This window comes from Abramis brama (genome assembly GCF_963993115.1).
Source record: "Abramis brama genome assembly, chromosome: 14".
NCBI classification, from domain to species: Eukaryota; Metazoa; Chordata; class Actinopteri; order Cypriniformes; family Leuciscidae; genus Abramis; species Abramis brama.
The window spans coordinates 5473452-5487989 of NC_139976.1; the positions used below are offsets into that span (position 1 = coordinate 5473452).

The 14538-nt window shown below is 41.6% G+C and overlaps 1 protein-coding gene across 21 annotated transcripts in view; it reads right to left on the minus strand.

The window, feature by feature from the left end:
- Positions 1 to 14074, minus strand: part of ebf3a (EBF transcription factor 3a) — a 93465-nt gene extending 79391 nt beyond the window's left edge. For 18 of the 21 annotated variants that reach the window (XM_084134436.1, XM_084134449.1, XM_084134439.1 and 15 more), the window contains exons 1-6: positions 13038 to 14074; positions 12634 to 12790; positions 12252 to 12315; positions 11919 to 11974; positions 9375 to 9448; positions 7791 to 7859 (exon numbers count right to left, since the gene is read on the minus strand). In XM_084134436.1, coding sequence (XP_083990562.1) covers positions 7791 to 7859; positions 9375 to 9448; positions 11919 to 11974; positions 12252 to 12315; positions 12634 to 12790; positions 13038 to 13171 — 554 coding nt within the window. In that variant the 5' untranslated portion in view covers positions 13172 to 14074. The remainder of the gene's footprint in view (positions 1 to 7790; positions 7860 to 9374; positions 9449 to 11918; positions 11975 to 12251; positions 12316 to 12633; positions 12791 to 13037) is intronic. The other 3 variants (XM_084134443.1, XM_084134442.1, XM_084134440.1) reach the window with 3 other exon arrangements.
- Between the last annotated feature and the right edge of the window lie 464 nt (positions 14075 to 14538).

Consider the following 14538-nt stretch of genomic DNA (forward strand, 5'->3'; position numbering starts at 1 on the left):
ATGTAAAATAGACAATGTGGCCGAAAGGAAACCAAACACGTCAATTTAATTTAGCACGAAAACATTCTGCGGCACCGCAACGCTCGAGAACTAGAAACAACTGCAGAAGTAGTCAAAATAAAAAATAAACATTCAATTTAAAGCATTGTCAGCTACGTGCACATAAAGCAGATCTGTTTTGAATTCTTTCACGGTGTGAAGTTTGAGCAAAACAGGTTGTGCTGTGGAAATGGGACACGTTGGCCGCATTCACAGAGGGAAGCGTCATGAACTTCGGACATGCATTCCATTCAGTCCTTCCTAAACCACGACTGATTCAATTTTCCCGGTTGTTATTCAAAAGGAACGTGCACCCGCGCCGAGCTATTGTGTGACCGCACACCCTCTCCAACTGCCCGGGGTGAGTTTTTGTGTGCGTCTGCATGCATGTGTGGAATCACATTTTTACGTGTCTGTCGATAATCGCGCTTTATGCACGTGAATATTTGTTGCATGTGAATCCATGCGTGCATATGCATGTGTGTGCGCGTGTTGACACACTCAGCGGGGGTTTTCATATAGCCCAACAAAAGGGGAGTGTCGTTGCTTTGTGCGCTCAATCAAATAAAAGGGGCTTTTTAGAGCACATATGTCCCCTCCACGGAGTCCTGATTAGACTCTCAATATCTCCACCAGACACACGCACACACACAATGACACTGGTTGTTGTAGTAAAACTATCATTTTCACATTTCTCTTCTACTTTTGCTTTCGCCCCGATTCAGCTTTCTCACCCTTAAGTGTGTGCATGGATTTTGTCTCTCACTATAGACTCCTCGGAGCCGACGTCTTCCGGGCCTTTGCAACACGTCTTACAACAACACAGTGCAGGGTTCCCTCCTGTCTACACATGCTAGAGCCATTTCCCCCTTCCCTTCTCACACACAGACCCACATGGCACCAAATAAAAAAAGGAAACGCACACACTGCCATTGCCAAGTACTATTAGCATGTAGCGGCTAAATCAAGACCATTACTGTCTCTGCTCTAGTCTCTAGAAGAAAAGAAAAAAGAAAAAGCTGCTCAAAACAATTTGCCTTTTTTTTTCTTACTTAGTCACCTGATGCCATCAAACCTGAATGTGCAAAATGATGTCATAGGCAGAGAGCGTTTTTGATTGGTTAAATTACGGAGACAAGGTGATTATCTCTCAGGTGGAAGAGAGAAAAAATCTGTTATTACCCTTTTTAAAAAAACAAGGTTCCTAAATGGGTCTTTGCACTTCAGAATGTTTTTCCTCCCTATTTTTCACTAGAGGGGTTTATAAAATGTAAAAGTCACTTTGGATAAAAGCATCTGTCAAATGTTTGAAAATGCGAATGTGGTTTGCTTTACTTATTTTCCTATTGTAATCAGGCTGCAAACATTGTTTGGAGCGTACAACGATTATTTTTCAGATACGAAAGTGTTTATCTCTCTCCTTAGAGGACATTGTTGTGGAGAAGCCTGCTCTGGAGTTGTGTGCTGTCGGACATCTGCTAGGCCTTGACCCACTTCTACGTGCGAGCAATGTGTGGCAGCGCTAAGGTTTGGCTTTTTGACCGCAGAGGCTGTTTCTCATTTTCTGTGTGAGTGTGAGCTGAGTGCTAGCTGCCAAGGGCAGGTTAAGCTCTCTGCTTCTCCCCTCCTGTAGATCTGGCATCCCTTCAGCTCCTCGCATAAAAGGTGGCAATCTTCATTAAAACCTCTTACAGACAACTGTCAGTTATTCACCGTTAGAAAGAGCCAGCTGTTCTCACTCTCTCTCTCTCTCTCTCTCTTGATCCCTCTAGTGAGACGGAAGTCACTAGTTCATAACAGAGGAGTTTAGAAGCGTAGTCGGTTCTGAAGAGTTTCAAGGTGACAGTGTCATCCACGCTGCACGCAAAGGCATTTTTGTATATCATTATGTCGAAGAGAGACAAAAGAGCAATTAACAAATAATTACAAAAGATTTTTGGTCTACATTTCAAACACACCAGCATAAGGAGAACCTTAAGTATGCTAATGATAAATCATTTGCATACTAGAAAACACTTGCCTTTTTTCTTAACATTTTTTTAAAAGAAAATCCTCAATTTATCAATGCAACATGGATTAATATTAAAATGGAAGAAAATATTCAATTTAATTTATTGCACATAATAAAAGGCAGACTTGCCACTTTAGCAGCTCCAAATTTAATTGGAGTCGGTTTTTCCGACTAGGCCAGATATAACAACATTGGGTCAGCCAATAACATGATCTTGGGATGGAGCTATCTGTTTTTTCCCACCCATGGCCGACAGGGGGAGTCTCTAAAACTTGTTTGAAAACAGTCATTATTTTTTCAATTCACTTGCTGCCTCTAGTGGTGCAGAAATGGCACTGCACCTTTGACTAATGCCCCACACACATACATTACAATAGGAAAGAGCAAAAAAGACAGATTGTAACCGGCAATTATTCACTAAAAACCTGTGCAAGAAACCTTTTACACAACCTACACCAAAGCAATACACTTGCAAACATCTTAGTATAGTCCTGTGTGACAGAAGGAACACTATTCTGAGTTATTTTCTTCTCGTAGTGGAGATCTACACTCTGCTTTCACTTTGGCCCATTGAAGGAAAAAACACAATCTCTCTCTCTTTCTCTCTCTCTGATGTTAGCAGAGGGTTTGCTGACTGTCTCATAAATAAGGAGTTGCTGTGCACACCTGTGTACCTGGAGCAGTGAGGCTGTTACCTGGCCAGAGATATATCTGCTGTCTGCAACCTCATTAATCAGGTCTAATGGAGCTCCGGCGCTCTCCTCCTCTCTCACACGTGTGTCTCTGTGAACATAAACACACATATACGTGCATGCACATCCTCCAAGACTGCTGTGGCTCTATTGTACAGTAGATACAAGGACTTTTCGAATAAAACATTCAAACACACACACGGTCCGTTGAATGTCACCTGGACAAGGTAAGATATAAATAAATACAAATATTCCTCTCGTGGCTGGAGGCAAAAGCAGCAGTTCAAGTGTCCTCTACCACTCAGTCATAGGCCTGTTTTGCACATCCTGCGCAGGTTTATTTCCTATTAAACAGGGTGTTTGGGCGGGACACATCAGAGGGATCATCCTTTTATTTAAATAGCCTTTAGTTTACATCACAGCATGGTTTGCTGTTTGCTATTGCAAGTCAGAGTCACACAGTATTAGAGGTAGGGACATTCTCAGTCTAGAAAGCATTTGAGAGGACAACAACTTGGACACTGTCAGAAAAATGTGTAAAAATTGTACCTTTAGGGGTACAACAGGTTGTCGCTGGGAGAGTGCCCTTAAAAGACAACGTCATATCTTGTCTAAAGGTGCATATTAGTACTTTAAAGTAGTAATATATACCCTTAAGGTACTACTTTAGCGGTAAATAAGGTACAAAGATGCTATTTAAGGGTACATAACTGTGGTTATGCCCCGAAAGGTGTGATTTTTGCACATTTTTTTCCATAAGGGCTCAGATTGGTGCAATAAATCTGCTAAAAGTGATTTTTGTCTATGTTTAGGAGAATGCAGAAGGACTCAAATCTAAAAGACAAGGACTAAAGGTTAAACTCTGTGGTGTGTGCGAAACAGGCCTTTCTGTGAAGGAAAAAGACAAGCCGAGGAATTAACACTTAACACGGGCTTAATTACATCACGCAAGCGCCTGTGAAAACCTGCCATTCAAGTGCATTGGTAAATAAACCTCTCTTTACAGGTGATCCAAATGCGTCTCGCTCCAGACAGCCCTCTGTTCCAGCGCTGATATGTAATTAAAATCATCTCCAAAATTCTCCTCGACAGGACGGGCCCGAGCCAAAAATGTAAATGACATTAAGGGAGACAATGAATTGAATTTTGTTTAATGTCCCTTTTGCTGGTGCTAATTTACATAGCGCTTTTCCAACAAAAGCTCTGACCTTCTAAATGCTGGCATTTGCTCAGCTCCGAGAGAAGGCCTGTGTGTGGATGAGAGGGAGGAGGTCTTTTTAAGTAGCCTGGTCGGAGAAGATACAAACAAAAGGGCAAAAAAACGGAGGAACTATCTGTGTTGGTTTTCAAGATTTAAAAAATCTGCAACAGGCCGAGTACGTACACCTTTTTTTTTTTTTTCTTTTTTTTTTTTTTAGCATATTGGCTCAAGGAAGACCAAGCTAATAACCAAGCGTAATCCCTTCTGGAAAGGTCCTTCGGCATGAAAAAAATTAATGAGTGTTTAGCTAAATCAGCATCGGGACCCAAATATCATGCGGCCCGAACAGGTGCAAAGGCCTCAGCGAAATGAGCTACATAAACAGTCCTGCTACACAACTGTCTGACAAAAAAAGTCAATCTCATGAATTATTCAGTTGAGGGAGGGGGTTGTCTGTCAGAGGTCAGCATGTCTTGACCTTTCTGACAGGAAGTGAAAGGGAGATCGGTTGGCTAGGAAAACCCTCATCGCTCTTGAGTCGGAGAGGTATTATTAGTTCCCGGACTGATACGGGGGCGGTAAATGATCCAACGCCTCGCTCTTGACGTGTGTTCAAGACATCACCTACAAGAGTTCAGGATCTAGCTGTAGAACTCCTCATTTCTGATGCTCAATCTATCTTTCAAAAAATTCAGATGAATAATCTATGGCGAAGCAGGGTCGGGTTGTGAAATATTTAAAGATCCATCGAGGTTGAAATTTTGTAACAGCTGTGAAATACAACCAAGTTTTTCTCATATTTTTATTTTTTTCTTCTTCTTCTTCTTCTCCTCGTGAAGAACCTAAAGCTGCACTAAAGTCCAAGAGAAATAGTATAAACAGATGTCTGGCTTGACTACAGGAAAATAGGACACATTTGGAATGATAAGTCTCCTAAACTCCATTGAAAATGCCAGAAGCGAGCGGGTGCCAGTTATTGTCCGAGCCCGTGCCAACGAGCAGTATGCCTGGCCCATGTGCCATCTGGGAGAATGTGGCTGAAAACGTTATTGATAATGGATCACCAGATCTTCTGGTCACCGTAGCCATGTTTAGCAGAACATTCTCTCCCTCTATCTGTCTGTCTATCTATCCTCTGTCCGACCCAGTTAAATGTATTGATTGTAATGCAACCGACCCTTTCTTGTCCGCTCACACAATTGCACTTTGGATCTACTTCCTGTGCACGCAAACGCTTGTTTATAAACGGTGACTGAGCATGCACATATCTTAGCTACGCATCAAACTCCCTCGTGTACTGCGACGTTCCACTTTTTCCACAGAGACGAGAAAAAAGACGGACCTAACAAGACATTACCCCACAGGATTGGTTCTGTGATTACAAATTAGCTGTATATCATACACCCCACCTGCACGAACGCTTCAGTCATCCGAGGTTCGTGTTTCCGTGCGTTCCGGGCTCTCCCGGCCGCCTTGTTCTCCGAGCGTTGGATAAAATCATCTGTTCACAGTTGTGATATGCAGACAATGCAGTCGGCTAATGAAGTACATCTGCTTTTGTGATCTGACAGAACGGATCGGCCCTCTATGAAAATGATCCTCTCGAGTCTTTCAGACGCCTCACAATCAAAATGTGAGCTTTTTTATCCACCGTTTCAACCTACCACAATATCCCTCCTTTTTGCCCAGTATCAGAGCTTCTTTGCACTGTTCTCCTTTTCCTCTTTTACTAGTGTTACACATATTGTTCGCCAGATTGAAGCACAAAGCGCCAAGACATCCGATCCATCCACCTCTATTTAGCCACGACACAAAGCCGAGCAATTTATGGGAAGAGTCAATGCGGTAAATATCAGTGAAACCCTGTTGTAAAGTGTTCATGTTTTTCTTTAAAGGTAAATACATTGTATAAGCCACAGTTGGGAGAATCGACTCTGACTGCCTGAGACTCCTTTCAGGATCCACTAAAAGGAAGTGATATGTGTTTTATCTTCTGTTCAGAAAACCAAAACAAATCCTCCTCCACCTCGCCGGGACTCCTCTTTTTTTTTTCCTCCCTCCCTCCCCCCTTCCAGCTTTTCTTTCTCTTGCGGTTGAGTTACAGTGAGTGCATGAATGTCTGTCCTGTAACTAATTACTGTTCGCACACTGTCAGAGCTCTTCAGCACGTCTGTTTGAACAAGCTAATCATTTAATGCAGAGATAACAAAGGTTACTGAGATTGATTCACACTCTTTGAGAGTGTTTACAGAAGAAAATGTAAGGAACTCATATCCCCCTCCAAAAAAGGTTAAATAGAGGCTCTGTTCAAAAATCTAGATTGGTAACATTTTAGGGCATCACAGGCGCACGTCATTATGCTTTAGCATTTATGCTACCTTCTAAGATAACATATTTTGGGCAAATTGTAAAGCAGCATTGCTTATTCATGGAAAGGCAAATCCCAGAATGCAATAAATAAATATACTTAAGATTAATTTGAAATCAAAAAGTATGATTTTTACATTGTAATTACATTGTACTTACTCAAATAAGTACTGAGTAATATTAATTAACTACATGTAGTTACTATAGAGCTATGGTTAGCGTTCACTCACATTATTCAATTCACTCACATTATTGTGTAGTACGGCAGGGTTTCCACTTCACGACCACATGACGTGAGAGCGGGAAATGCTCAGACCTCCAAACACGCATGCACGGCCATAGCTTCAACACACAGGGCATGAGTCCTTTTTTCCGACGCTTCACACGCTTCATGCATGCTGACTGACAGCGGCAACTGGTCACTGCTATTTGATTACTAATAAGAAAGATGTTCCCTCTGTCAGATACCAAACATTCCCTGCTAAGCAAACAGCTATTTCAGCAAGTCAAACATTAGCATTGCTATCCACTGGTGGCGCATATTTCGTTCACGGCTTTACCCATCATCTAACCCTCCAATCTAATTTCTCACTCAGTGGACAGACAAGTTTGTGATCGTGGGATAACTTTGCAACAGCTACGGCAAGAAAACAAGAGGGAGAGAGAGAGAGAGACTCTTGCTGCTGGCAGCACTTGATGCTTATTCATGGCTCTTTACAGCAGATGGAAACAGAAAGACTCCTGGCTTTATAGAGCAAGGTAGGCTTGTTCTAGCTCACTAATCTCCAAGAGGCCCGGACTCGAGGAGCCAGCGCTCCCTGTCACATTTACCGTTTCAACCGCGAGTCCAAGAACTGCCCTGCCGTAATCCACATACGTGCTGCCACTACAGGGATAATTGGACAAAAAGGAAGAAGTGTAAGTCTCGCCGAGTAAGTGTAACCTTCAGCCAGACTCACAAAGAGAAACATAAGCTGCAAAAAAAAAAAGAAAGAACGTCAATTACCCACTCGGCGGGAGCCGGTGTGTTTGAACACGCTTTCCCTAATGTGATCAACATGCAACCGCCAACAGCCAGCCCAGAAACATTACTCATTTCCCACCGGCAGCACTACAGAGCGCAACGTAAAGACACCTTTTTGCCTCAAACATGCACGCTCGCAGATGCAACGTTCCTGCTCTGTTGCGGAACGCAGTCGTGCCACAAAGCCAGCGAGAGGCAGTGCACTGTTTACAGAGAACATAAGCAGAGCTGCTGTTAACAAATTAGGATGAAAGAGTTGTGAGTTTAAAACCAAACGCTCTCTAGATCGCAAGTCTCGAGGAAAAGGCTTCCCTGACAACTCACCAGCAATTACACGGTCCCCAAAGACACCCTCGGGTTTCCACATCAACACACCTGCACAACAACACAGGGCAAACCCAGGCCGGGACGCTGGGCCGCAGCGCCCTACACTCACAGAAGCAGATAGAGTCTTACCTGTCGATGATCACGGGATCTGAGGGCGTTTCGTTCCTGTTTCCGCAGCTTTTTTTGTCACAACACCGACTTGTGGAGGAGAGCACAGGGAGAGAGAGAGAGAAGACAAGACATGAGATGAGATATGAGAGAATCAGCTAACAGCTTGCATGTGTCTTTGGTCTTCGAGCACCGTGTGTTTAGATTTATTCATCTGACACGCTCTCTCGTCCTCTTTTCTAGCTAACCGCGAGGTGTTTGGCGTAGGTTCTGGCAGAGCCTGATGGTGTTGGTGGCTGCGGTTCTCGCAGATGCGGGCGGCGGGTAAACACGGAGCCCGGCGCTGTGGCTGAAGGAGGGAAAACAGCATGTTTTTGGTGTTTGTCTTAGTGCTGAGAGGAGGAGAGGGGGTGCCAGGAGGCTGGGGGGGGGGGGGGAGCTCTCTCTCAGCCCCAGCTTTTGTTTACCTCTAATTGTCAAGCTGTTGTGTCTGGAGAGGATGCAAGATGCCACCTTCAACCAGGATTTCTGTGGGGCACTTATTAATTACCAGCTCAAAAAGCCTCCATCAGTCTCCTACAATGTGCCAATGCCTCCATTTTGAGGCCCTGAAGATGCTTCCATTATGCTTTCTTTAATTAATGTTGAAATTACTGAGATAAAAAAAAAAAAAAAAAAATGTTATGCCTCTTGAATTTAAAGAAGCCCACTTGTATAATGGTTACATGTCTAAGTGAGCTAAATTAACACCATATGGTATGGAAAACATGTAAAGCTCCTTAAAGCTGACAGCTAAAGTGATTAAAGTATGTCTTTGGACCTCTGCTTGGGACTCGGAAACGCATCTGTGCGGTTTGACGCACGCAACAGAGAACTTTCTTTATCGGTAAATACGGCTCCGTAAACTCTTAAAAGTTTGAAGCGTTATTATCTTGAGCGCAGAAGGATGTGGCGTGACCTCTGAGCAAGCTTCTGATTCTTTTCCGATTTGGTGGGGAATTGAGTGCTTGCTTCCATACGTGTTGGGTTCTCTTCTAGTGCAGTTATTTTATTTAATGCCCTTTTTACTTTTAAATTAACCGTCTGTGGCGCGCGCGTAAAAATCAGAACAGACAAAGTGGCGCACGGTCAAATTGCTGAGGATGAAAAGCCACTTTCCAAAAGGCCCGAGTACGCACACACGCGTCTGCATGTGTGTATGTGTGTGTGTTTGTGTGTGTGTGTGAGAGAGAGAGAATTTCATTTTATCCTCTATAGTATTAAAAGTCCAGTGAGATCATTCGTAAATCCGATGTCACCAAATGATTCAGTCAAATTTGCGCTTTTGAAGTAGAACTTCTGAAACTCACAGAGCAGGACGCAAAGCGAACCGTAAATCATTATGAATAAGCCGCCTGACAATTCTGAACATTTGGATTCTTTTCAGCGTATCCAGGCAGATCTATTCAGGGATTCATTGATTTTCTGTAAGGCTGATGCTCGGAGGCCTGGATAGGCCTACATCGTGTGCGTTACGCATTTATGAAAACAAGACATTATGGCTGATAAAATACAATTATGCAGTCGAATGTAATAGTTTATAATTATCTGAAAATATTTTCTTACCTGCACATAATTTCGTGTGTGAGAAGAACTCGGCACATTTCTGGGTTTTTGTCTTGTCCTTCATAAATAATAGCCTTGAAATAAAAGTAACAGTGAATATCTTCAAGAGGATTGCACACATGGTAAAATATAACAGTCAAAATATTAAATATAAAACTTAATTTCTCCATTAGAAAAAAAATAAATAATTGGACCTAATAAAATAAAATGTGGTTTATGGTACAAAGTTCAGGTTCATCAATTAAAAATGGACATGAGAAGGTGCGTAAATAAAATCCATTTAGCCCACATACATTGTTAAACAATGTTTTATCTGTAAACCAACACACATGCCCACATTCTAGATAGAGATAACCTTTGTGTTATTAATTTGCATAAATAAATATGATGTTTGAAATGAATATCAACACTTGGCCGGTCATTGCGATGACAAATTATACCACATGCATATCACTTTAGAAATGAAGAGTCGCATATGCTTCTGTTTAGATCTTTGCGCTATTTATTTGGGGAATGATAATAGAAATCACATAGTTGTCGCTTCTCCGACGCAGATGGCCGCGGTAAATAATACCCATAACCGTACACATCAACGCGGTTATAATCTGCAGATATTTAGGGGTAGAGTGCTAATGGGCAATCTGTTGTTTATTTTGAGCCGCTAACAATGATTTTTCTTTAGATAAAAAGCGGTGTCGGGGGGTACGCTTGAGTAATTTTTGAGCATTGGCTTTAACAGATGGCGTTTGGAGCTGTAGGTGCGCACGGGCCTTGGTGCTTTTTGCGCGTTCTGTCTCACTCTCTCTTTCTCTCTCTCCCTCCCTCCCTCCCTGTTTGCCCTGCTCCCGTTATGATGTACTGTGCAAGAGCGCACTCCAACGCGTCCTTCCGTGGGATCCGTGGGGCGCGTTGGAGTGCGCTCTTGCACAGTACATCATTGTAATAATAATAAAAAGATATATATTAAATAATATATAAATGCACAAACAGTACTGTTGGTACATGTATGAAAATCCAAGCCCTGCTGTATATCTACACATTAAAGTGAAAAAATAAATAAAAAAATGCAAGCTTAATGTGCGTAAATAAGCACGGAGCGAAAATAAATTGCATTAAAAAATATGAGAACTTATAATAAAGTATAGTCGCAATTAGGTCACTTTTGAATTTTAATTTGCCAACTGCATGCTAAATCAAGCGTTGGTTTCTAATTTTGATGTCATTAATTTTATTAATGAATTTTATTAGGTCATATCTAACAAACCGTCTAGAAATTGCAAATAACAAAATGAGCACTGGGTTGAATTTATCAGACATTATTTGACGTGTCCTTATTTTTCCACGCCTGCCTCTCACTGAAAATATACGGAAAACCATAAAGTGTCTGTTCAGCGCCATTGACTCTTTGATCATGTTCAGCTCCATTCAGAGGCGCCTCAGATAAAACCTTCATATTTTCTGTCCTGTGATGCCAAACGATGGATAAACTACAGATAACAAGAGCCTCAAAATCAAGCTAAAGATCCGCCCTGTTCTTTACTATGAGAGGCTGAAATGGACAATGGGAATGAGCTGAGAGTGATTTCAGAGAACATCAGAGCACAATATGAACTCAAGTGTCTGTCTCACGCCTGGAGCTTTATTTTTATGCCTTTAACCAGATCTGATTACATCACTACAAAAGTGCGTTTTCACGAGCGATATAAATGACACACGAACATTTAGTAACTGAATGCCAATTTATAAATATTGCACTGCCAAATAAAAAAGTGCATTTTAAATATTTTATTTTGTTTCATATGCTGTGATGTAAAATTATTAAAATAATGTATGCATTATAAAAGTACACGCATATGAGCAATATATTGTCTCAGATTAATAAAAAAATAAGATTGAATAAAAACAACCTAATTGAGCGCAATACACAAATATGGGTTTTGACTATTATGCTTTATATGCGAGGGTGAGACTATAATGTGGCTTATAAAATACCAATCCGCGTAAATTATAAAGAAATCATTAACACTTTAGGTTATTTGTGTCTTTATCCTCAGAATATATATATATATGTTTTTATTGTAAATGCGTCATTTAAAATATATATATATTTAAATGTAAACACATTTTTTGTGCCCCACACTATTTCATTAATTCGCAATGAATTATCAAGCAGTTACAAGAGAAGAAAAACGTGGTAATGTGATTCATATTAAATTAAATCCGCCAAATAACCTCCCCCCATTAATCAGAGCAACCCAAAATGAGCCACGGCTTTACATTAGTGTCCATGCAAGTACAAGTAAATATAGCAAGTTAAAGCAGCAATATCAATAAATTGCACTGCATCTCCAATAAATAATACATATAAAGAAGATGTATTTGCTTATCCTGTATTTACTTCTAGAAACATGAACAATGTAGCCTAATGTAAAGCACGTGCAACAGAAACTTACACACACACACACACACACACACACAGAGAGAGAGAGAGAGATTATAAATATAAATACACAGATACACGCAAGAGAAAAGAAAAGTTCTTACCTGTTTTGTCATGGAATCGATTAACCGAACATAAAGATCCTGTTCTGTTCTGACGCCTGTGGGAAATTATTTTTTGTTTTTCAATGTGGAAAAAGTCTGGTGTAAAAAACTATACAACGTTCCCTCGGAAAAAGAAAAAAAAATAGAAAGTATTCTTGAAATTCACTAATAAAAAAATAAAAAAAACATCGAAGGTTTGCCATCTACTAGAATTACATTTGTGGAATAAACTGAACTACATTTTAGTAAACTGAATGTAAGTCAATACGGCTCCATTGAGCGAATAAAACACTTGTAAATCTATCCCTGCTGAATAGAGAAATTTACACTTACCGTTGCTGTACAATAGTTGTAGTTTGTAATGTATCCCATTGTTAGTTTTTTCACTGTTAGGTTCCTGAAAATAAGCATTTGTTTGGGGTCAGATTGGCATTATTGGGCTGCTGAGAATTTTATTTTTTTATATATTTATGAAATGCATGCATTTTTGTCTGTATGCATGTACATATTTAAGCTTTTATCCAGCAACTCTATTTCAAGTTTGCTAATTTAGTAGAATAATTCCTGGCAATAATGTGTATAATGCATATCTATTTTTTTTGTTATCTCTGTGATATCCATCAAAAGTGTTTTATGGCGCACGTGTTTCCAAAGATCTAGAGATGTGGAAGTTTTAAGGTGAAAATTCAGAGCTGTATTCCAGAGTGGCGCTTACTTTATCCTTTTCCACAAAGTCCACAAAAGCTGTCCTTTCGATCTCCACTGGCTGTCCCTGTCTGTCATAAAGCGCCAGGACGAAGTGGAAAAAATTGGATTTTCTGAGGTTGGATGGCGGTTGTTTCTCATAATGCGCCCGTGCCAGACCAACTCCACTGCGGGGAAAACAAGACACCAGTGTGGGTTAAAACAACAGGCGTACACTTGAGATCTGGATAGATGTAGATAGAATGAAAACATGGGAGAATTCTTGATTTGTCACTTAAACTGTAATATGATGTAATGAACAGGGGAAAGCGGCGAAGAGGTGCATGGGGAGAGTGTAATTGATACATGGCATATTGGGGATTTAGGGGTCGATCTGAGAAATGCATTAAAAATCGGATGATTTGGCAAACGTACCTCTGGGCGGCCGTGTTCGCATCCACCACCCCAGCCGTGTGCATCCACGATCGGACCGAATTCATGCCACTGCCCAGCGGTTCCTCTTTCATAGTGGTCCCCCCTCTCGGTATATTTTCCTGAATCCCAAACATTAAAACAGTTCGCGTGCAACCCACTTCCAGCCAAAGAGATGAAATGAGAGTGTGAGCGAGGGCGCGTCGTTTCTCCAAGAAGCCCCTTCGGATAGCAGTAAGAGTTTGTTTGGGATTTGTCGAAAAGAGAAGAAGAAGAAAAAAGCAGTCCCGACTCCTTCTTCAGTCCGTCCTGCGTTGGCACCACATGAACGATTCAGTGCGTAAAGATTCTCAAGCCTCTCCAGCAGCTTGTTTGGATAGATGAAGATCCTCCCGTGGAAGAAGCGGAACAACTCGCGCAAATATCAGGGATATTAGAGTTGTTTTAATTCAGTTAAACATTTCTCGCAACTTTCTGTGGTTGTTGTTGCTGTTGATGAGGATGATGATGATGGTGATGATGCTCTTAGCTTGGTGGCATTCTATAACAACAGCATCAAAAAAGGCTTCGGGACACTGCTGAATCCACCACTTCTGGCTCCAAAAGACAAATAAACGCGTAAATGATCACCGTGGAGGTGTTCCCGGACACGGGAGAGGATGATGAGGGGCCTTTAGCGCGTCTTTGCAGAATGGATGGAAGCATACAAAACTCAACCCTCTATCCCCCAGGACTGGAACCTTTCCCGGGAGCCAAAAACTCCAGACCCACGGGATCCACGCTGTCAGAGGATGACGCGCACGGAGGCGTGGCTTTGCCCATACATGGAGAGGATTGAAGCTTCCTGTCGCTGGGCTTTAAGCTTGGACCGTGAGTACACACAAGACTAGAGTCGCTGCTGCTGCTGCTACTGCTTTTCCAGTGAACATCATGTCAAGTAATCATCAGAGAGGAACAAAAATGAATGATAACGAAAGCCCGCGAATAAAGCGCGGCGCGCAGGAACTATATATTCTGAGAAACTGCCATGCAAGTTTATAGAGTGCAAAAGGGAAAAAAAAAAAAAAAAAAAAGAGCACTGACCACCCATCCGCTGCAACTGTTAGCCGGTTTCCAGAATAAAATTCTTACTGGGCCATCATAATCATCACAATGACAGTGCCAAACGTCCCGGGCGCGTAATTGACAAAATCGATTCACTAGTTTCTCCTTTGATTACTCTGAAGTCAGGAATGTGTACTGGCATTTTAAGACTAGATGCTCCTTATAATAAACACCCTGGGCATCTGCATAATGGCGTAATGCGCGTCTTAAATTATGGGAACATTGACTGCTTGAATCTAACACACACAGTTTGCGTGCGTGGAGCGAAACGAGGCGATGTCAAACTCCTAGTCCTATGCGTACGCGCTTAATTTTGTAAATTATTGCAGAATTACATCTGAAACTGTGAAAGGACTCGGGGGAAACATTGCGTCCACCCTCTCCTTCTATGCGCAAGAAG